This window comes from Pimephales promelas, chromosome 7, assembly GCF_988280905.1.
Source record: "Pimephales promelas chromosome 7, fPimPro1.hap1.1, whole genome shotgun sequence".
Classification (NCBI taxonomy): Eukaryota; Metazoa; Chordata; class Actinopteri; order Cypriniformes; family Leuciscidae; genus Pimephales; species Pimephales promelas.
In genome coordinates this window covers 7,846,649-7,870,098 of record NC_142775.1, presented here as the reverse complement: position 1 = coordinate 7,870,098, position 23,450 = coordinate 7,846,649, and the positions used below count along the sequence as shown (strand labels likewise).

Below are 23,450 nucleotides of genomic sequence, written 5' to 3'. Positions count from 1 at the left end.
TGTTTACATGGCCGTTCTTGGCTTTTAGGACAGCATTAGGCCACTTGATGGAGTTTTTCGGTTCCTTGCCAGTGTTGCCTTTTGGCTTGCTCAGTTGGGGATATTCAAATGAATTAACCAATCAGTAATACTTCCGTTACTCTTTGCATAACAAATCGATTTGCCCCACTCAGTGAAACACCCACTCAGAAACCTCTTTATTGTGCCCTGGTAATTGGTGATTCGATCACACGGAACGTGAACATGGAGACACCAGCCACCATAGTCACATGTTTGCTGGGAGCCAGAGCGCCTGACATCACAGCAAATTTAAAAGTGCTGGCTAATGCTAATCGTAAATTCTCTAAGATCATTATTCATGTCGGCGCTAATGATGTTCGACTCCGCTAGTCGGAGATCACCAAAATTAAATTAATATTAAAGAGGTGTGTGAACTCGCAAGTACAATGTCGGGCACTGTAATTTGCTCTGGCCCCCTTCCTGCTCGCAGGAGTGATGAGATAGTCAGTAGACTGTCCTCACTTAATCGTTGGTTGTCTGAGTGGTGTCCGCAAAATAATGTGGAATTTATAGACAATTTTGAAAAGTTTTGGGGGCAAGCCTGACCTGTTTAAAAGAGATGGTATTCATCCCTCCTGGGCTGGGGCTGCTCTTCTCTCTAGTAATTTGGCTTGGACAAATTAGTCTTGGACCTAAAACATGACAAATTTGGCACCAGGTCAGGAAGCAGACAGACTGGCTAAACCGACCGTCTGCTAGTGGCCTCGCGTCACCAAGGTCAGACAAATCCCATCACATAGAGGCTCTTTCACCTAGATATATCATATAGAGACTGCGTCTGTTCCCCGAATTTGGATATCCAAAAAACATAAGATTAAAAATCTAATTGATGTTCAACAGATATAATACAGATGAGCAAATGATAAAGCTTGGGTTGCTGAATATTAGATCACTTACTTAAAAATCGCTCATAGTTAATGATATGATTTCAGATTATAATCTAGATGTGCTGTGATTGACAGAAGCCTGGCTAAAACCAAACGATAACATAACTTTGAATGAGTCCACCCCACAAGATTACAGTTATAAACATGAACCTCGTCTGAAAGGCATTGGTGCTTATTGTAATAATATATAGTGTAAATGATAAATCACGTTTGAGAATTCTGCTGGCTACTGGTCCCACGTGATCGCTGTACCACCTGACCACTGCAGATTCATTTGCCGTTGATAGTGTTGCCATAAAACCAATCAATCATATCCAAATTACGGTTATTATTACGACGTCCAACCCTGATCAAACACACCTGAACAAGCTAATCAAGGTCTTCAAGAATAGGCTATATTAGAAAGCTACAGACAGGTGATTTCCATTAGGGTTGGAGTTGCCCAGAACTCCAATTGGATCTTTAAAAACGCATTTTCAAAAAGTGCTTTAAACTCTTTTCATAGCATTTGTTGTGGGACTCAGGGGGTATTTTGATGCAGCAACAGGGGTTTCCTTTGTAGTTTTGTGGTCCTCGCTGTCTGCCCCTGCTGACTCACTAACTCAGTGCATCTTCCAGCAGAGTTGATTGTGAGATCGCAGGTCGAGAGGATGACAGTTCAAGTGTGCTGCTTGTTTAGTGTGGTTTTATTGGGTCTTTCTGCTTGTTTGAGCACAACACACGCTGGAGTCCTAGGTGAGAATTTCTTTTAGCTTCATCACGCAGCCCAAAGAAGTGCATTAATGAAGTACCTTAAAAAATTAGAATTTAGACGCATCTGCTTACGAAAATACAGTACAGACGTCAAGTGGAAGTTCAACTCCGTGTGTTGGTTTAGTTTTAATAGTAAGCCAAGTGTAGATATGCGAACCGTCATATGTTTATGCGTTTTTCATTGTACAACAATTTCGTTGTTTAAGAGAAATTCATAAGCCTACAATATAACATGGGGAGCTGATTATAACCGATAACTCCGTGATCTATATATATATATATATATATATATATATATATATATATATATATATGTGCGCGCATCTATATTTGTTTTTTGTTCTCTTACGAAGCCTATAAAAATGCTTAAGGGAAATGAGGGTGGTCATGGGGATGGCATAATATTTGGAAGCTGTCTGCAACGTATTAACTGATGTCCATGTTTTCTATCAGCATTGCACTATTACTAACTCTACTATAGTGGGGTAGGTTGTAACCGCACTCTCAGTCTTTGAAACTGATTGATGCACTTTAGTGAAAATGGTGGATTTCTAAGCTACTTTGACTTGAAGAATATAAATGTGTGAATATTATAAAGTTTGAGACTCATTGCAAAACCCCTGTCTTGCTAATGCTGAAGCAAACTATTACAGCACTTCCTGGTCTCCCCTAATGATCCTCTTGAATCCTCTTCTGTAGTGTCCGGTCGGTGTCCGGCGATGCTGACGGTCACGCCGTCCCGTCGAGGATGCTCTTCTGATAGAGACTGCTCTGGAGGACACAAATGCTGTCGATTTCCCTGTGGGCGCTCGTGTGTGCCGCCTGTTTTCAGTGAGTTTTAATTAATGGATGCTATACGTCTTCCAAAAAAAAAAAAAAAAACACTGCATTTTGTTTCTCTCAGAAATCGCTAGTATGTTTCACAAATAATTGCAAAGAAACCGCAAGCAACGCATTGAACTAAATGTGAAACTATGAAGTAGAAAGACTGAATATTCCGGAAAATCCTCCTACAGCCATCTTATGGCGGCTTTTTTTTTCATAGAGCGAATGAGACATTCAGTGTTCCGTGGCTTCAGTTGCGTTACTACCATTCAGTGGCAGTATTTAGTTATGTGGCTTCTCTGTCATGTGTCTCTTTATCAGCAAAGCCAGGAGAGTGTCCAAGCAAAAAAAATGGAGCAGAAACGTGTGACGATTTGTGTTACTATGACAGTGACTGTCCGAACAATGAGAAATGCTGCAGCAATGGATGTGGACATCAGTGTATGGCTCCATTTACAGGTATTTATGTTATTATATTAGTGTCTGGGTCAGCTTCCTCATTTCAGTTTGTCCTGGTTTATAATGAATTGTTCTCAATGTAAAAGTGTTCAGCCAATTGCACAGTTTCGAGCACAGGATGGCTTTGCAAAATTAATTCTTAATACGATTATTTATTAACACGATTGATTAATATTTAAGTAGTAAAACTTACTATTTGGGTTTGGTGCTGTATCTGAGAGTGAATGCCGCTAAACTGACAGACTAAAGTTGACCATCCGTATCCATCCAGTGAAGCCTGCAGCCGAACCGCCGAAGCCTCCAGTGAAGCCTGCAGCCGAACCGCCGAAGACTCCGGTAAAGCCTCCGGTGAAGCCTGCAGCCGAACCTCCGAAGACTCCAGTGAAGCCTCCGGTGAAGCCTGCAGCCGAACCTCCGAAGACTCCAGTGAAGCCTCCGGTGAAGCCTGCAGTCGAACCTCCCAAGCCTGCAGTGAGGCCTTCCGACGAACTGCCCGTGCCTTCCGACGAACTGTCCGAGCCCTCCGACGAACTACCAGAGCCTTCCGACGAGCCGCCAGCAGCCGAACCCACAAAGCCTCCCGTCATGCCTGCAGTGAGGCCTTCCGACGAACTGTCCGAGCCTTCCGACGAACTGTCCGAGCCCTCTGACGAACTGCCCGAGCCGTCTGCAGCCGAACCCGCAAAGCCTCCTGCCAAACCTCCTGTGATGCCTGCAGCCGAACCCGCAAAGCCTCCTGCCAAGCCTCCTGTAAAGCCTGCAGCCGAACCCGCAAAGCCTCCTGCCAAGCCTCCTGTGAAGCCTGCAGCTGAACCCGCAAAGCCTGCAGTGAGGCCTTCTGACGAACTGTCCGAGCCTTCTGACGAACTACCGGAGCCTTCCGACGAACTGCCCGAGCCGCCTGCAGCCGAACCCGCAAAGCCTCCTGTGAAGCCTGCAGCTGAACCCGCAAAGCCTCCAGTGAAGCCTGCAGCCGAACCGCCGAAACCTGCAGTGAGGCCTTCCGACGAACTGTCCGAGCCTTCTGAAGAACTACCGGAGCCTTCAGACGAACTGCCAGAGCCGCCTGCAGCCGAACCCGCAAGGCCTCCTGTCAAGCCTGCAGCCGAACCCGCAAGGCCTCCTGTCAAGCCTGCAGCTGAACCCGCAAGGCCTCCTGTCAAGCCTGCAGCCCAACCCGCAAAGCCTCCTGTCAAGCCTCCTGTCAAGCCTCCAGTGAAGCCTCCAGTGAAGCCTGCTGGTGAATTGGCCAAGCCTCCTGTGAGTCACCCTTATGGCTAATGTCCTGGCCATAAGTAATGTGGATGTGCATGCAGTTAACTGTGCTGATTTAATCATTGGCTGTATAGTGTTTCCTGTATCACCAAATAAATCTCACTTTTATGACTATTGCCTCTTTTTTGTTCCTTTTAAGTGGGAAAACAAAGAATCTTTTTTTTTTTTTTTGGAATGCCAGTGCTAGTTTGGCTGTTCTCTCACATAATAGCTCATTGGAATCTATGCATAAGATCCCACCCTCCTTCAAAAAGCATAAGAGCGCGCGTAGCAGTCCTGGGAACTCTACAGAATATATGAAGAGTTCAGATGCAAAAGCCTCTAAATGCCATCTGAAATTTTCTTCTTTAATGATTTTTATCAAACTTGTATATTTAAGTTCAGTAATTTCACTTAAATAACAATTAATAGGTAATTATCATTGCCATTTAAGTGAAATTACTGAACTTAAATATACAAGTTTGATAAAAATCATCATTCTAGAAGAAAATTTCAAATGGCACTTAGAGGCTTTTGCATCTGAACTCTTCATATGTTCATGTTTTAATATTTAGAATACTTTTATTATTGATTTTTATAGGGTGTAAAGTTTCAACTAGTATTGCCAATTGACCAATAGTCTTCTGCATTCTTAATGTTCAAGGTGTTCGGACATCGGTGAAGACAATGGAGACACTATAGGAGCTGAAGAGTTATGCTTTAAATCGCTTCTGCAGAGTTCACACTGACTATGTTTACATGCAGCCAATTTTTGGGTTAAGGTCACTATCTGGGTTTCTGGAACATTAGGAATAACCCGTTTACACGCGAGAGCACAGAGAGTTTCTCCTGTATACATGGAATTGCAGAATCCTGATGTAAACGGCGACGTGCGGTTAGCGCCTAGACGTACGGACAACTTTAAGACGCAATATTTTCTGATTTCCGATTCTTCTTCCTGTTTCCAAAGACAATAACAACAGCAGCCCGCGGATAATGAATAGTTCAGGGCAGAAAGCGATCGCCTTTGTTTGCGCTTTGCTGGTGATGACCTCGCTCCAAAAGTATGCTGTGCTGTGTCTCGCCATGTTTACTTCCGGTATACTGCACGCATATTTTTGTATGCACTGAGAAGTTTCTCTACTCAAAATTACCAAGATTCCTTGCAAATAAAACATGCGCAGAACACAAATCACTATGGGGATATGCCGCTACGCGTTTACATGACCAAAAATTCGGGTTAGAAAAGGGGTACCCCAGGTATAATATCCCGGTTTTTAAAATCTGGCATATGGGCATATTCGGGTTTTTGCCGGTGTTTACATGGCCGTTCTTGGCTTTTAGGACAGCATTAGGCCACTTGATGGAGTTTTTCGGTTCCTTGCCAGTGTTGCCTTTTGGCTTGCTCAGTTGGGGATATTCAAATTAATTAACCAATCAGTAATACTTCCGTTACTCTTTGCATAACAAATCGATTTGCCCCACTCAGTGAAACACCCACTCAGAAACCTCTTTATTGTGCCCTGGTAATTGGTGATTCGATCACACGGAACGTGAACATGGAGACACCAGCCACCATAGTCACATGTTTGCTGGGAGCCAGAGCGCCTGACATCACAGCAAATTTAAAAGTGCTGGCTAATGCTAATCGTAAATTCTCTAAGATCATTATTCATGTCGGCGCTAATGATGTTCGACTCCGCTAGTCGGAGATCACCAAAATTAAATTAATATTAAAGAGGTGTGTGAACTCGCAAGTACAATGTCGGGCACTGTAATTTGCTCTGGCCCCCTTCCTGCTCGCAGGAGTGATGAGATAGTCAGTAGACTGTCCTCACTTAATCGTTGGTTGTCTGAGTGGTGTCCGCAAAATAATGTGGAATTTATAGACAATTTTGAAAAGTTTTGGGGGCAAGCCTGACCTGTTTAAAAGAGATGGTATTCATCCCTCCTGGGCTGGGGCTGCTCTTCTCTCTAGTAATTTGGCTTGGACAAATTAGTCTTGGACCTAAAACATGACAAATTTGGCACCAGGTCAGGAAGCAGACAGACTGGCTAAACCGACCGTCTGCTAGTGGCCTCGCGTCACCAAGGTCAGACAAATCCCATCACATAGAGGCTCTTTCACCTAGATATATCATATAGAGACTGCGTCTGTTCCCCGAATTTGGATATCCAAAAAACATAAGATTAAAAATCTAATTGATGTTCAACAGATATAATACAGATGAGCAAATGATAAAGCTTGGGTTGCTGAATATTAGATCACTTACTTAAAAATCGCTCATAGTTAATGATATGATTTCAGATTATAATCTAGATGTGCTGTGATTGACAGAAGCCTGGCTAAAACCAAACGATAACATAACTTTGAATGAGTCCACCCCACAAGATTACAGTTATAAACATGAACCTCGTCTGAAAGGCATTGGTGCTTATTGTAATAATATATAGTGTAAATGATAAATCACGTTTGAGAATTCTGCTGGCTACTGGTCCCACGTGATCGCTGTACCACCTGACCACTGCAGATTCATTTGCCGTTGATAGTGTTGCCATAAAACCAATCAATCATATCCAAATTACGGTTATTATTACGACGTCCAACCCTGATCAAACACACCTGAACAAGCTAATCAAGGTCTTCAAGAATAGGCTATATTAGAAAGCTACAGACAGGTGATTTCCATTAGGGTTGGAGTTGCCCAGAACTCCAATTGGATCTTTAAAAACGCATTTTCAAAAAGTGCTTTAAACTCTTTTCATAGCATTTGTTGTGGGACTCAGGGGGTATTTTGATGCAGCAACAGGGGTTTCCTTTGTAGTTTTGTGGTCCTCGCTGTCTGCCCCTGCTGACTCACTAACTCAGTGCATCTTCCAGCAGAGTTGATTGTGAGATCGCAGGTCGAGAGGATGACAGTTCAAGTGTGCTGCTTGTTTAGTGTGGTTTTATTGGGTCTTTCTGCTTGTTTGAGCACAACACACGCTGGAGTCCTAGGTGAGAATTTCTTTTAGCTTCATCACGCAGCCCAAAGAAGTGCATTAATGAAGTACCTTAAAAAATTAGAATTTAGACGCATCTGCTTACGAAAATACAGTACAGACGTCAAGTGGAAGTTCAACTCCGTGTGTTGGTTTAGTTTTAATAGTAAGCCAAGTGTAGATATGCGAACCGTCATATGTTTATGCGTTTTTCATTGTACAACAATTTCGTTGTTTAAGAGAAATTCATAAGCCTACAATATAACATGGGGAGCTGATTATAACCGATAACTCCGTGATCTATATATATATATATATATATATGTGCGCGCATCTATATTTGTTTTTTGTTCTCTTACGAAGCCTATAAAAATGCTTAAGGGAAATGAGGGTGGTCATGGGGATGGCATAATATTTGGAAGCTGTCTGCAACGTATTAACTGATGTCCATGTTTTCTATCAGCATTGCACTATTACTAACTCTACTATAGTGGGGTAGGTTGTAACCGCACTCTCAGTCTTTGAAACTGATTGATGCACTTTAGTGAAAATGGTGGATTTCTAAGCTACTTTGACTTGAAGAATATAAATGTGTGAATATTATAAAGTTTGAGACTCATTGCAAAACCCCTGTCTTGCTAATGCTGAAGCAAACTATTACAGCACTTCCTGGTCTCCCCTAATGATCCTCTTGAATCCTCTTCTGTAGTGTCCGGTCGGTGTCCGGCGATGCTGACGGTCACGCCGTCCCGTCGAGGATGCTCTTCTGATAGAGACTGCTCTGGAGGACACAAATGCTGTCGATTTCCCTGTGGGCGCTCGTGTGTGCCGCCTGTTTTCAGTGAGTTTTAATTAATGGATGCTATACGTCTTCCAAAAAAAAAAAAAAAAACACTGCATTTTGTTTCTCTCAGAAATCGCTAGTATGTTTCACAAATAATTGCAAAGAAACCGCAAGCAACGCATTGAACTAAATGTGAAACTATGAAGTAGAAAGACTGAATATTCCGGAAAATCCTCCTACAGCCATCTTATGGCGGCTTTTTTTTTCATAGAGCGAATGAGACATTCAGTGTTCCGTGGCTTCAGTTGCGTTACTACCATTCAGTGGCAGTATTTAGTTATGTGGCTTCTCTGTCATGTGTCTCTTTATCAGCAAAGCCAGGAGAGTGTCCAAGCAAAAAAAATGGAGCAGAAACGTGTGACGATTTGTGTTACTATGACAGTGACTGTCCGAACAATGAGAAATGCTGCAGCAATGGATGTGGACATCAGTGTATGGCTCCATTTACAGGTATTTATGTTATTATATTAGTGTCTGGGTCAGCTTCCTCATTTCAGTTTGTCCTGGTTTATAATGAATTGTTCTCAATGTAAAAGTGTTCAGCCAATTGCACAGTTTCGAGCACAGGATGGCTTTGCAAAATTAATTCTTAATACGATTATTTATTAACACGATTGATTAATATTTAAGTAGTAAAACTTACTATTTGGGTTTGGTGCTGTATCTGAGAGTGAATGCCGCTAAACTGACAGACTAAAGTTGACCATCCGTATCCATCCAGTGAAGCCTGCAGCCGAACCGCCGAAGCCTCCAGTGAAGCCTGCAGCCGAACCGCCGAAGACTCCGGTAAAGCCTCCGGTGAAGCCTGCAGCCGAACCTCCGAAGACTCCAGTGAAGCCTCCGGTGAAGCCTGCAGCCGAACCTCCGAAGACTCCAGTGAAGCCTCCGGTGAAGCCTGCAGTCGAACCTCCCAAGCCTGCAGTGAGGCCTTCCGACGAACTGCCCGTGCCTTCCGACGAACTGTCCGAGCCCTCCGACGAACTACCAGAGCCTTCCGACGAGCCGCCAGCAGCCGAACCCACAAAGCCTCCCGTCATGCCTGCAGTGAGGCCTTCCGACGAACTGTCCGAGCCTTCCGACGAACTGTCCGAGCCCTCTGACGAACTGCCCGAGCCGTCTGCAGCCGAACCCGCAAAGCCTCCTGCCAAACCTCCTGTGATGCCTGCAGCCGAACCCGCAAAGCCTCCTGCCAAGCCTCCTGTAAAGCCTGCAGCCGAACCCGCAAAGCCTCCTGCCAAGCCTCCTGTGAAGCCTGCAGCTGAACCCGCAAAGCCTGCAGTGAGGCCTTCTGACGAACTGTCCGAGCCTTCTGACGAACTACCGGAGCCTTCCGACGAACTGCCCGAGCCGCCTGCAGCCGAACCCGCAAAGCCTCCTGTGAAGCCTGCAGCTGAACCCGCAAAGCCTCCAGTGAAGCCTGCAGCCGAACCGCCGAAACCTGCAGTGAGGCCTTCCGACGAACTGTCCGAGCCTTCTGAAGAACTACCGGAGCCTTCAGACGAACTGCCAGAGCCGCCTGCAGCCGAACCCGCAAGGCCTCCTGTCAAGCCTGCAGCCGAACCCGCAAGGCCTCCTGTCAAGCCTGCAGCCCAACCCGCAAAGCCTCCTGTCAAGCCTCCAGTGAAGCCTGCTGGTGAATTGGCCAAGCCTCCTGTGAGTCACCCTTATGGCTAATGTCCTGGCCATAAGTAATGTGGATGTGCATGCAGTTAACTGTGCTGATTTAATCATTGGCTGTATAGTGTTTCCTGTATCACCAAATAAATCTCACTTTTATGACTATTGCCTCTTTTTTGTTCCTTTTAAGTGGGAAAACAAAATCTTTTTTTTTTTTTTTGGAATGCCAGTGCTAGTTTGGCTGTTCTCTCACATAATAGCTCATTGGAATCTATGCATAAGATCCCACCCTCCTTCAAAAAGCATAAGAGCGCGCGTAGCAGTCCTGGGAACTCTACAGAATATATGAAGAGTTCAGATGCAAAAGCCTCTAAATGCCATCTGAAATTTTCTTCTTTAATGATTTTTATCAAACTTGTATATTTAAGTTCAGTAATTTCACTTAAATAACAATTAATAGGTAATTATCATTGCCATTTAAGTGAAATTACTGAACTTAAATATACAAGTTTGATAAAAATCATCATTCTAGAAGAAAATTTCAAATGGCACTTAGAGGCTTTTGCATCTGAACTCTTCATATGTTCATGTTTTAATATTTAGAATACTTTTATTATTGATTTTTATAGGGTGTAAAGTTTCAACTAGTATTGCCAATTGACCAATAGTCTTCTGCATTCTTAATGTTCAAGGTGTTCGGACATCGGTGAAGACAATGGAGACACTATAGGAGCTGAAGAGTTATGCTTTAAATCGCTTCTGCAGAGTTCACACTGACTATGTTTACATGCAGCCAATTTTTGGGTTAAGGTCACTATCTGGGTTTCTGGAACATTAGGAATAACCCGTTTACACGCGAGAGCACAGAGAGTTTCTCCTGTATACATGGAATTGCAGAATCCTGATGTAAACGGCGACGTGCGGTTAGCGCCTAGACGTACGGACAACTTTAAGACGCAATATTTTCTGATTTCCGATTCTTCTTCCTGTTTCCAAAGACAATAACAACAGCAGCCCGCGGATAATGAATAGTTCAGGGCAGAAAGCGATCGCCTTTGTTTGCGCTTTGCTGGTGATGACCTCGCTCCAAAAGTATGCTGTGCTGTGTCTCGCCATGTTTACTTCCGGTATACTGCACGCATATTTTTGTATGCACTGAGAAGTTTCTCTACTCAAAATTACCAAGATTCCTTGCAAATAAAACATGCGCAGAACACAAATCACTATGGGGATATGCCGCTACGCGTTTACATGACCAAAAATTCGGGTTAGAAAAGGGGTACCCCAGGTATAATATCCCGGTTTTTAAAATCTGGCATATGGGCATATTCGGGTTTTTGCCGGTGTTTACATGGCCGTTCTTGGCTTTTAGGACAGCATTAGGCCACTTGATGGAGTTTTTCGGTTCCTTGCCAGTGTTGCCTTTTGGCTTGCTCAGTTGGGGATATTCAAATTAATTAACCAATCAGTAATACTTCCGTTACTCTTTGCATAACAAATCGATTTGCCCCACTCAGTGAAACACCCACTCAGAAACCTCTTTATTGTGCCCTGGTAATTGGTGATTCGATCACACGGAACGTGAACATGGAGACACCAGCCACCATAGTCACATGTTTGCTGGGAGCCAGAGCGCCTGACATCACAGCAAATTTAAAAGTGCTGGCTAATGCTAATCGTAAATTCTCTAAGATCATTATTCATGTCGGCGCTAATGATGTTCGACTCCGCTAGTCGGAGATCACCAAAATTAAATTAATATTAAAGAGGTGTGTGAACTCGCAAGTACAATGTCGGGCACTGTAATTTGCTCTGGCCCCCTTCCTGCTCGCAGGAGTGATGAGATAGTCAGTAGACTGTCCTCACTTAATCGTTGGTTGTCTGAGTGGTGTCCGCAAAATAATGTGGAATTTATAGACAATTTTGAAAAGTTTTGGGGGCAAGCCTGACCTGTTTAAAAGAGATGGTATTCATCCCTCCTGGGCTGGGGCTGCTCTTCTCTCTAGTAATTTGGCTTGGACAAATTAGTCTTGGACCTAAAACATGACAAATTTGGCACCAGGTCAGGAAGCAGACAGACTGGCTAAACCGACCGTCTGCTAGTGGCCTCGCGTCACCAAGGTCAGACAAATCCCATCACATAGAGGCTCTTTCACCTAGATATATCATATAGAGACTGCGTCTGTTCCCCGAATTTGGATATCCAAAAAACATAAGATTAAAAATCTAATTGATGTTCAACAGATATAATACAGATGAGCAAATGATAAAGCTTGGGTTGCTGAATATTAGATCACTTACTTAAAAATCGCTCATAGTTAATGATATGATTTCAGATTATAATCTAGATGTGCTGTGATTGACAGAAGCCTGGCTAAAACCAAACGATAACATAACTTTGAATGAGTCCACCCCACAAGATTACAGTTATAAACATGAACCTCGTCTGAAAGGCATTGGTGCTTATTGTAATAATATATAGTGTAAATGATAAATCACGTTTGAGAATTCTGCTGGCTACTGGTCCCACGTGATCGCTGTACCACCTGACCACTGCAGATTCATTTGCCGTTGATAGTGTTGCCATAAAACCAATCAATCATATCCAAATTACGGTTATTATTACGACGTCCAACCCTGATCAAACACACCTGAACAAGCTAATCAAGGTCTTCAAGAATAGGCTATATTAGAAAGCTACAGACAGGTGATTTCCATTAGGGTTGGAGTTGCCCAGAACTCCAATTGGATCTTTAAAAACGCATTTTCAAAAAGTGCTTTAAACTCTTTTCATAGCATTTGTTGTGGGACTCAGGGGGTATTTTGATGCAGCAACAGGGGTTTCCTTTGTAGTTTTGTGGTCCTCGCTGTCTGCCCCTGCTGACTCACTAACTCAGTGCATCTTCCAGCAGAGTTGATTGTGAGATCGCAGGTCGAGAGGATGACAGTTCAAGTGTGCTGCTTGTTTAGTGTGGTTTTATTGGGTCTTTCTGCTTGTTTGAGCACAACACACGCTGGAGTCCTAGGTGAGAATTTCTTTTAGCTTCATCACGCAGCCCAAAGAAGTGCATTAATGAAGTACCTTAAAAAATTAGAATTTAGACGCATCTGCTTACGAAAATACAGTACAGACGTCAAGTGGAAGTTCAACTCCGTGTGTTGGTTTAGTTTTAATAGTAAGCCAAGTGTAGATATGCGAACCGTCATATGTTTATGCGTTTTTCATTGTACAACAATTTCATTGTTTAAGAGAAATTCATAAGCCTACAATATAACATGGGGAGCTGATTATAACCGATAACTCCGTGATCTATATATATATATATATATATATGTGCGCGCATCTATATTTGTTTTTTGTTCTCTTACGAAGCCTATAAAAATGCTTAAGGGAAATGAGGGTGGTCATGGGGATGGCATAATATTTGGAAGCTGTCTGCAACGTATTAACTGATGTCCATGTTTTCTATCAGCATTGCACTATTACTAACTCTACTATAGTGGGGTAGGTTGTAACCGCACTCTCAGTCTTGGAAACTGATTGATGCACTTTAGTGAAAATGGTGGATTTCTAAGCTACTTTGACTTGAAGAATATAAATGTGTGAATATTATAAAGTTTGAGACTCATTGCAAAACCCCTGTCTTGCTAATGCTGAAGCAAACTATTACAGCACTTCCTGGTCTCCCCTAATGATCCTCTTGAATCCTCTTCTGTAGTGTCCGGCGATGCTGACGGTCACGCCGTCCCGTCGAGGATGCTCTTCTGATAGAGACTGCTCTGGAGGACACAAATGCTGTCGATTTCCCTGTGGGCGCTCGTGTGTGCCGCCTGTTTTCAGTGAGTTTTAATTAATGGATGCTATACGTCTTCCAAAAAAAAAAAAAAAAACACTGCATTTTGTTTCTCTCAGAAATCGCTAGTATGTTTCACAAATAATTGCAAAGAAACCGCAAGCAACGCATTGAACTAAATGTGAAACTATGAAGTAGAAAGACTGAATATTCCGGAAAATCCTCCTACAGCCATCTTATGGCGGCTTTTTTTTTCATAGAGCGAATGAGACATTCAGTGTTCCGTGGCTTCAGTTGCGTTACTACCATTCAGTGGCAGTATTTAGTTATGTGGCTTCTCTGTCATGTGTCTCTTTATCAGCAAAGCCAGGAGAGTGTCCAAGCAAAAAAAATGGAGCAGAAACGTGTGACGATTTGTGTTACTATGACAGTGACTGTCCGAACAATGAGAAATGCTGCAGCAATGGATGTGGACATCAGTGTATGGCTCCATTTACAGGTATTTATGTTATTATATTAGTGTCTGGGTCAGCTTCCTCATTTCAGTTTGTCCTGGTTTATAATGAATTGTTCTCAATGTAAAAGTGTTCAGCCAATTGCACAGTTTCGAGCACAGGATGGCTTTGCAAAATTAATTCTTAATACGATTATTTATTAACACGATTGATTAATATTTAAGTAGTAAAACTTACTATTTGGGTTTGGTGCTGTATCTGAGAGTGAATGCCGCTACACTGACAGACTAAAGTTGACCATCCGTATCCATCCAGTGAAGCCTGCAGCCGAACCGCCGAAGCCTCCAGTGAAGCCTGCAGCCGAACCGCCGAAGACTCCGGTAAAGCCTCCGGTGAAGCCTGCAGCCGAACCTCCGAAGACTCCAGTGAAGCCTCCGGTGAAGCCTGCAGCCGAACCTCCGAAGACTCCAGTGAAGCCTCCGGTGAAGCCTGCAGTCGAACCTCCCAAGCCTGCAGTGAGGCCTTCCGACGAACTGCCCGTGCCTTCCGACGAACTGTCCGAGCCCTCCGACGAACTACCAGAGCCTTCCGACGAGCCGCCAGCAGCCGAACCCACAAAGCCTCCCGTCATGCCTGCAGTGAGGCCTTCCGACGAACTGTCCGAGCCTTCCGACGAACTGTCCGAGCCCTCTGACGAACTGCCCGAGCCGTCTGCAGCCGAACCCGCAAAGCCTCCTGCCAAACCTCCTGTGATGCCTGCAGCCGAACCCGCAAAGCCTCCTGCCAAGCCTCCTGTAAAGCCTGCAGCCGAACCCGCAAAGCCTCCTGCCAAGCCTCCTGTGAAGCCTGCAGCTGAACCCGCAAAGCCTGCAGTGAGGCCTTCTGACGAACTGTCCGAGCCTTCTGACGAACTACCGGAGCCTTCCGACGAACTGCCCGAGCCGCCTGCAGCCGAACCCGCAAAGCCTCCTGTGAAGCCTGCAGCTGAACCCGCAAAGCCTCCAGTGAAGCCTGCAGCCGAACCGCCGAAACCTGCAGTGAGGCCTTCCGACGAACTGTCCGAGCCTTCTGAAGAACTACCGGAGCCTTCAGACGAACTGCCAGAGCCGCCTGCAGCCGAACCCGCAAGGCCTCCTGTCAAGCCTGCAGCCGAACCCGCAAGGCCTCCTGTCAAGCCTGCAGCTGAACCCGCAAGGCCTCCTGTCAAGCCTGCAGCCCAACCCGCAAAGCCTCCTGTCAAGCCTCCAGTGAAGCCTGCTGGTGAATTGGCCAAGCCTCCTGTGAGTCACCCTTATGGCTAATGTCCTGGCCATAAGTAATGTGGATGTGCATGCAGTTAACTGTGCTGATTTAATCATTGGCTGTATAGTGTTTCCTGTATCACCAAATAAATCTCACTTTTATGACTATTGCCTCTTTTTTGTTCCTTTTAAGTGGGAAAACAAAGAATCTTTTTTTTTTTTTTTTTTTTTTGGAATGCCAGTGCTAGTTTGGCTGTTCTCTCACATAATAGCTCATTGGAATCTATGCATAAGATCCCACCCTCCTTCAAAAAGCATAAGAGCGTGCGTAGCAGTCCTGGGAACTCTACAGAATATATGAAGAGTTCAGATGCAAAAGCCTCTAAATGCCATCTGAAATTTTCTTCTTTAATGATTTTTATCAAACTTGTATATTTAAGTCCAGTAATTTCACTTAAATAACAATTAATAGGTAATTATCATTGCCATTTAAGTGAAATTACTGAACTTAAATATACAAGTTTGATAAAAATCATCATTCTAGAAGAAAATTTCAAATGGCACTTAGAGGCTTTTGCATCTGAACTCTTCATATGTTCATGTTTTAATATTTAGAATACTTTTATTATTGATTTTTATAGGGTGTAAAGTTTCAACTAGTATTGCCAATTGACCAATAGTCTTCTGCATTCTTAATGTTCAAGGTGTTCGGACATCGGTGAAGACAATGGAGACACTATAGGAGCTGAAGAGTTATGCTTTAAATCGCTTCTGCAGAGTTCACACTGACTATGTTTACATGCAGCCAATTTTTGGGTTAAGGTCACTATCTGGGTTTCTGGAACATTAGGAATAACCCGTTTACACGCGAGAGCACAGAGAGTTTCTCCTGTATACATGGAATTGCAGAATCCTGATGTAAACGGCGACGTGCGGTTAGCGCCTAGACGTACGGACAACTTTAAGACGCAATATTTTCTGATTTCCGATTCTTCTTCCTGTTTCCAAAGACAATAACAACAGCAGCCCGCGGATAATGAATAGTTCAGGGCAGAAAGCGATCGCCTTTGTTTGCGCTTTGCTGGTGATGACCTCGCTCCAAAAGTATGCTGTGCTGTGTCTCGCCATGTTTACTTCCGGTATACTGCACGCATATTTTTGTATGCACTGAGAAGTTTCTCTACTCAAAATTACCAAGATTCCTTGCAAATAAAACATGCGCAGAACACAAATCACTATGGGGATATGCCGCTACGCGTTTACATGACCAAAAATTCGGGTTAGAAAAGGGGTACCCCAGGTATAATATCCCGGTTTTTAAAATCTGGCATATGGGCATATTCGGGTTTTTGCCGGTGTTTACATGGCCGTTCTTGGCTTTTAGGACAGCATTAGGCCACTTGATGGAGTTTTTCGGTTCCTTGCCAGTGTTGCCTTTTGGCTTGCTCAGTTGGGGATAATCAAATTAATTAACCAATCAGTAATACTTCCGTTACTCTTTGCATAACAAATCGATTTGCCCCACTCAGTGAAACACCCACTCAGAAACCTCTTTATTGTGCCCTGGTAATTGGTGATTCGATCACACGGAACGTGAACATGGAGACACCAGCCACCATAGTCACATGTTTGCTGGGAGCCAGAGCGCCTGACATCACAGCAAATTTAAAAGTGCTGGCTAATGCTAATCGTAAATTCTCTAAGATCATTATTCATGTCGGCGCTAATGATGTTCGACTCCGCTAGTCGGAGATCACCAAAATTAAATTAATATTAAAGAGGTGTGTGAACTCGCAAGTACAATGTCGGGCACTGTAATTTGCTCTGGCCCCCTTCCTGCTCGCAGGAGTGATGAGATAGTCAGTAGACTGTCCTCACTTAATCGTTGGTTGTCTGAGTGGTGTCCGCAAAATAATGTGGAATTTATAGACAATTTTGAAAAGTTTTGGGGGCAAGCCTGACCTGTTTAAAAGAGATGGTATTCATCCCTCCTGGGCTGGGGCTGCTCTTCTCTCTAGTAATTTGGCTTGGACAAATTAGTCTTGGACCTAAAACATGACAAATTTGGCACCAGGTCAGGAAGCAGACAGACTGGCTAAACCGACCGTCTGCTAGTGGCCTCGCGTCACCAAGGTCAGACAAATCCCATCACATAGAGGCTCTTTCACCTAGATATATCATATAGAGACTGCGTCTGTTCCCCGAATTTGGATATCCAAAAAACATAAGATTAAAAATCTAATTGATGTTCAACAGATATAATACAGATGAGCAAATGATAAAGCTTGGGTTGCTGAATATTAGATCACTTACTTAAAAATCGCTCATAGTTAATGATATGATTTCAGATTATAATCTAGATGTGCTGTGATTGACAGAAGCCTGGCTAAAACCAAACGATAACATAACTTTGAATGAGTCCACCCCACAAGATTACAGTTATAAACATGAACCTCGTCTGAAAGGCATTGGTGCTTATTGTAATAATATATAGTGTAAATGATAAATCACGTTTGAGAATTCTGCTGGCTACTGGTCCCACGTGATCGCTGTACCACCTGACCACTGCAGATTCATTTGCCGTTGATAGTGTTGCCATAAAACCAATCAATCATATCCAAATTACGGTTATTATTACGACGTCCAACCCTGATCAAACACACCTGAACAAGCTAATCAAGGTCTTCAAGAATAGGCTATATTAGAAAGCTACAGACAGGTGATTTCCATTAGGGTTGGAGTTGCCCAGAACTCCAATTGGATCTTTAAAAACGCATTTTCAAAAAGTGCTTTAAACTCTTTTCATAGCATTTGTTGTGGGACTCAGGGGGTATTTTGATGCAGCAACAGGGGTTTCCTTTGTAGTTTTGTGGTCCTCGCTGTCTGCCCCTGCTGACTCACTAACTCAGTGCATCTTCCAGCAGAGTTGATTGTGAGATCGCAGGTCGAGAGGATGACAGTTCAAGTGTGCTGCTTGTTTAGTGTGGTTTTATTGGGTCTTTCTGCTTGTTTGAGCACAACACACGCTGGAGTCCTAGGTGAGAATTTCTTTTAGCTTCATCACGCAGCCCAAAGAAGTGCATTAATGAAGTACCTTAAAAAATTAGAATTTAGACGCATCTGCTTACGAAAATACAGTACAGACGTCAAGTGGAAGTTCAACTCCGTGTGTTGGTTTAGTTTTAATAGTAAGCCAAGTGTAGATATGCGAACCGTCATATGTTTATGCGTTTTTCATTGTACAACAATTTCATTGTTTAAGAGAAATTCATAAGCCTACAATATAACATGGGGAGCTGATTATAACCGATAACTCCGTGATCTATATATATATATATATATATGTGCGCGCATCTATATTTGTTTTTTGTTCTCTTACGAAGCCTATAAAAATGCTTAAGGGAAATGAGGGTGGTCATGGGGATGGCATAATATTTGGAAGCTGTCTGCAACGTATTAACTGATGTCCATGTTTTCTATCAGCATTGCACTATTACTAACTCTACTATAGTGGGGTAGGTTGTAACCGCACTCTCAGTCTTTGAAACTGATTGATGCACTTTAGTGAAAATGGTGGATTTCTAAGCTACTTTGACTTGAAGAATATAAATGTGTGAATATTATAAAGTTTGAGACTCATTGCAAAACCCCTGTCTTGCTAATGCTGAAGCAAACTATTACAGCACTTCCTGGTCTCCCCTAATGATCCTCTTGAATCCTCTTCTGTAGTGTCCGGTCGGTGTCCGGCGATGCTGACGGTCACGCCGTCCCGTCGAGGATGCTCTTCTGATAGAGACTGCTCTGGAGGACACAAATGCTGTCGATTTCCCTGTGGGCGCTCGTGTGTGCCGCCTGTTTTCAGTGAGTTTTAATTAATGGATGCTATACGTCTTCCAAAAAAAAAAAAAAAAACACTGCATTTTGTTTCTCTCAGAAATCGCTAGTATGTTTCACAAATAATTGCAAAGAAACCGCAAGCAACGCATTGAACTAAATGTGAAACTATGAAGTAGAAAGACTGAATATTCCGGAAAATCCTCCTACAGCCATCTTATGGCGGCTTTTTTTTTCATAGAGCGAATGAGACATTCAGTGTTCCGTGGCTTCAGTTGCGTTACTACCATTCAGTGGCAGTATTTAGTTATGTGGCTTCTCTGTCATGTGTCTCTTTATCAGCAAAGCCAGGAGAGTGTCCAAGCAAAAAAAATGGAGCAGAAACGTGTGACGATTTGTGTTACTATGACAGTGACTGTCCGAACAATGAGAAATGCTGCAGCAATGGATGTGGACATCAGTGTATGGCTCCATTTACAGGTATTTATGTTATTATATTAGTGTCTGGGTCAGCTTCCTCATTTCAGTTTGTCCTGGTTTATAATGAATTGTTCTCAATGTAAAAGTGTTCAGCCAATTGCACAGTTTCGAGCACAGGATGGCTTTGCAAAATTAATTCTTAATACGATTATTTATTAACACGATTGATTAATATTTAAGTAGTAAAACTTACTATTTGGGTTTGGTGCTGTATCTGAGAGTGAATGCCGCTAAACTGACAGACTAAAGTTGACCATCCGTATCCATCCAGTGAAGCCTGCAGCCGAACCGCCGAAGCCTCCAGTGAAGCCTGCAGCCGAACCGCCGAAGACTCCGGTAAAGCCTCCGGTGAAGCCTGCAGCCGAACCTCCGAAGACTCCAGTGAAGCCTCCGGTGAAGCCTGCAGCCGAACCTCCGAAGACTCCAGTGAAGCCTCCGGTGAAGCCTGCAGTCGAACCTCCCAAGCCTGCAGTGAGGCCTTCCGACGAACTGCCCGTGCCTTCCGACGAACTGTCCGAGCCCTCCGACGAACTACCAGAGCCTTCCGACGAGCCGCCAGCAGCCGAACCCACAAAGCCTCCCGTCATGCCTGCAGTGAGGCCTTCCGACGAACTGTCCGAGCCTTCCGACGAACTGTCCGAGCCCTCTGACGAACTGCCCGAGCCGTCTGCAGCCGAACCCGCAAAGCCTCCTGCCAAACCTCCTGTGATGCCTGCAGCCGAACCCGCAAAGCCTCCTGCCAAGCCTCCTGTAAAGCCTGCAGCCGAACCCGCAAAGCCTCCTGCCAAGCCTCCTGTGAAGCCTGCAGCTGAACCCGCAAAGCCTGCAGTGAGGCCTTCTGACGAACTGTCCGAGCCTTCTGACGAACTACCGGAGCCTTCCGACGAACTGCCCGAGCCGCCTGCAGCCGAACCCGCAAAGCCTCCTGTGAAGCCTGCAGCTGAACCCGCAAAGCCTCCAGTGAAGCCTGCAGCCGAACCGCCGAAACCTGCAGTGAGGCCTTCCGACGAACTGTCCGAGCCTTCTGAAGAACTACCGGAGCCTTCAGACGAACTGCCAGAGCCGCCTGCAGCCGAACCCGCAAGGCCTCCTGTCAAGCCTGCAGCCGAACCCGCAAGGCCTCCTGTCAAGCCTGCAGCTGAACCCGCAAGGCCTCCTGTCAAGCCTGCAGCCCAACCCGCAAAGCCTCCTGTCAAGCCTCCAGTGAAGCCTGCTGGTGAATTGGCCAAGCCTCCTGTGAGTCACCCTTATGGCTAATGTCCTGGCCATAAGTAATGTGGATGTGCATGCAGTTAACTGTGCTGATTTAATCATTGGCTGTATAGTGTTTCCTGTATCACCAAATAAATCTCACTTTTATGACTATTGCCTCTTTTTTGTTCCTTTTAAGTGGGAAAACAAAGAATCTTTTTTTTTTTTTTTTTTTTTGGAATGCCAGTGCTAGTTTGGCTGTTCTCTCACATAATAGCTCATTGGAATCTATGCATAAGATCCCACCCTCCTTCAAAAAGCATAAGAGCGTGCGTAGCAGTCCTGGGAACTCTACAGAATATATGAAGAGTTCAGATGCAAAAGCCTCTAAATGCCATCTGAAATTTTCTTCTTTAATGATTTTTATCAAACTTGTATATTTAAGTCCAGTAATTTCACTTAAATAACAATTAATAGGTAATTATCATTGCCATTTAAGTGAAATTACTGAACTTAAATATACAAGTTTGATAAAAATCATCATTCTAGAAGAAAATTTCAAATGGCACTTAGAGGCTTTTGCATCTGAACTCTTCATATGTTCATGTTTTAATATTTAGAATACTTTTATTATTGATTTTTATAGGGTGTAAAGTTTCAACTAGTATTGCCAATTGACCAATAGTCTTCTGCATTCTTAATGTTCAAGGTGTTCGGACATCGGTGAAGACAATGGAGACACTATAGGAGCTGAAGAGTTATGCTTTAAATCGCTTCTGCAGAGTTCACACTGACTATGTTTACATGCAGCCAATTTTTGGGTTAAGGTCACTATCTGGGTTTCTGGAACATTAGGAATAACCCGTTTACACGCGAGAGCACAGAGAGTTTCTCCTGTATACATGGAATTGCAGAATCCTGATGTAAACGGCGACGTGCGGTTAGCGCCTAGACGTACGGACAACTTTAAGACGCAATATTTTCTGATTTCCGATTCTTCTTCCTGTTTCCAAAGACAATAACAACAGCAGCCCGCGGATAATGAATAGTTCAGGGCAGAAAGCGATCGCCTTTGTTTGCGCTTTGCTGGTGATGACCTCGCTCCAAAAGTATGCTGTGCTGTGTCTCGCCATGTTTACTTCCGGTATACTGCACGCATATTTTTGTATGCACTGAGAAGTTTCTCTACTCAAAATTACCAAGATTCCTTGCAAATAAAACATGCGCAGAACACAAATCACTATGGGGATATGCCGCTACGCGTTTACATGACCAAAAATTCGGGTTAGAAAAGGGGTACCCCAGGTATAATATCCCGGTTTTTAAAATCTGGCATATGGGCATATTCGGGTTTTTGCCGGTGTTTACATGGCCGTTCTTGGCTTTTAGGACAGCATTAGGCCACTTGATGGAGTTTTTCGGTTCCTTGCCAGTGTTGCCTTTTGGCTTGCTCAGTTGGGGATAATCAAATTAATTAACCAATCAGTAATACTTCCGTTACTCTTTGCATAACAAATCGATTTGCCCCACTCAGTGAAACACCCACTCAGAAACCTCTTTATTGTGCCCTGGTAATTGGTGATTCGATCACACGGAACGTGAACATGGAGACACCAGCCACCATAGTCACATGTTTGCTGGGAGCCAGAGCGCCTGACATCACAGCAAATTTAAAAGTGCTGGCTAATGCTAATCGTAAATTCTCTAAGATCATTATTCATGTCGGCGCTAATGATGTTCGACTCCGCTAGTCGGAGATCACCAAAATTAAATTAATATTAAAGAGGTGTGTGAACTCGCAAGTACAATGTCGGGCACTGTAATTTGCTCTGGCCCCCTTCCTGCTCGCAGGAGTGATGAGATAGTCAGTAGACTGTCCTCACTTAATCGTTGGTTGTCTGAGTGGTGTCCGCAAAATAATGTGGAATTTATAGACAATTTTGAAAAGTTTTGGGGGCAAGCCTGACCTGTTTAAAAGAGATGGTATTCATCCCTCCTGGGCTGGGGCTGCTCTTCTCTCTAGTAATTTGGCTTGGACAAATTAGTCTTGGACCTAAAACATGACAAATTTGGCACCAGGTCAGGAAGCAGACAGACTGGCTAAACCGACCGTCTGCTAGTGGCCTCGCGTCACCAAGGTCAGACAAATCCCATCACATAGAGGCTCTTTCACCTAGATATATCATATAGAGACTGCGTCTGTTCCCCGAATTTGGATATCCAAAAAACATAAGATTAAAAATCTAATTGATGTTCAACAGATATAATACAGATGAGCAAATGATAAAGCTTGGGTTGCTGAATATTAGATCACTTACTTAAAAATCGCTCATAGTTAATGATATGATTTCAGATTATAATCTAGATGTGCTGTGATTGACAGAAGCCTGGCTAAAACCAAACGATAACATAACTTTGAATGAGTCCACCCCACAAGATTACAGTTATAAACATGAACCTCGTCTGAAAGGCATTGGTGCTTATTGTAATAATATATAGTGTAAATGATAAATCACGTTTGAGAATTCTGCTGGCTACTGGTCCCACGTGATCGCTGTACCACCTGACCACTGCAGATTCATTTGCCGTTGATAGTGTTGCCATAAAACCAATCAATCATATCCAAATTACGGTTATTATTACGACGTCCAACCCTGATCAAACACACCTGAACAAGCTAATCAAGGTCTTCAAGAATAGGCTATATTAGAAAGCTACAGACAGGTGATTTCCATTAGGGTTGGAGTTGCCCAGAACTCCAATTGGATCTTTAA

At 43.7% G+C, this 23,450-nt stretch overlaps 1 protein-coding gene across 1 annotated transcript; it reads left to right on the top strand.

Moving 5' to 3' along the window:
- The first annotated feature begins 243 nt into the window (after positions 1 to 243).
- On the top strand, positions 244 to 21,470 carry LOC120459793 (uncharacterized). Its single transcript, XM_089133554.1, has 10 exons — positions 244 to 334; positions 2,400 to 2,531; positions 2,847 to 2,984; positions 7,930 to 8,061; positions 8,377 to 8,514; positions 13,837 to 13,974; positions 14,357 to 15,210; positions 19,348 to 19,485; positions 19,930 to 20,603; positions 21,386 to 21,470. The coding sequence occupies exons 1-10, from the start codon at positions 244 to 246 to the stop codon at positions 21,468 to 21,470; spliced, it is 2,520 nt and encodes an 839-aa protein (XP_088989680.1).
- The last annotated feature ends 1,980 nt before the right edge of the window (positions 21,471 to 23,450 follow it).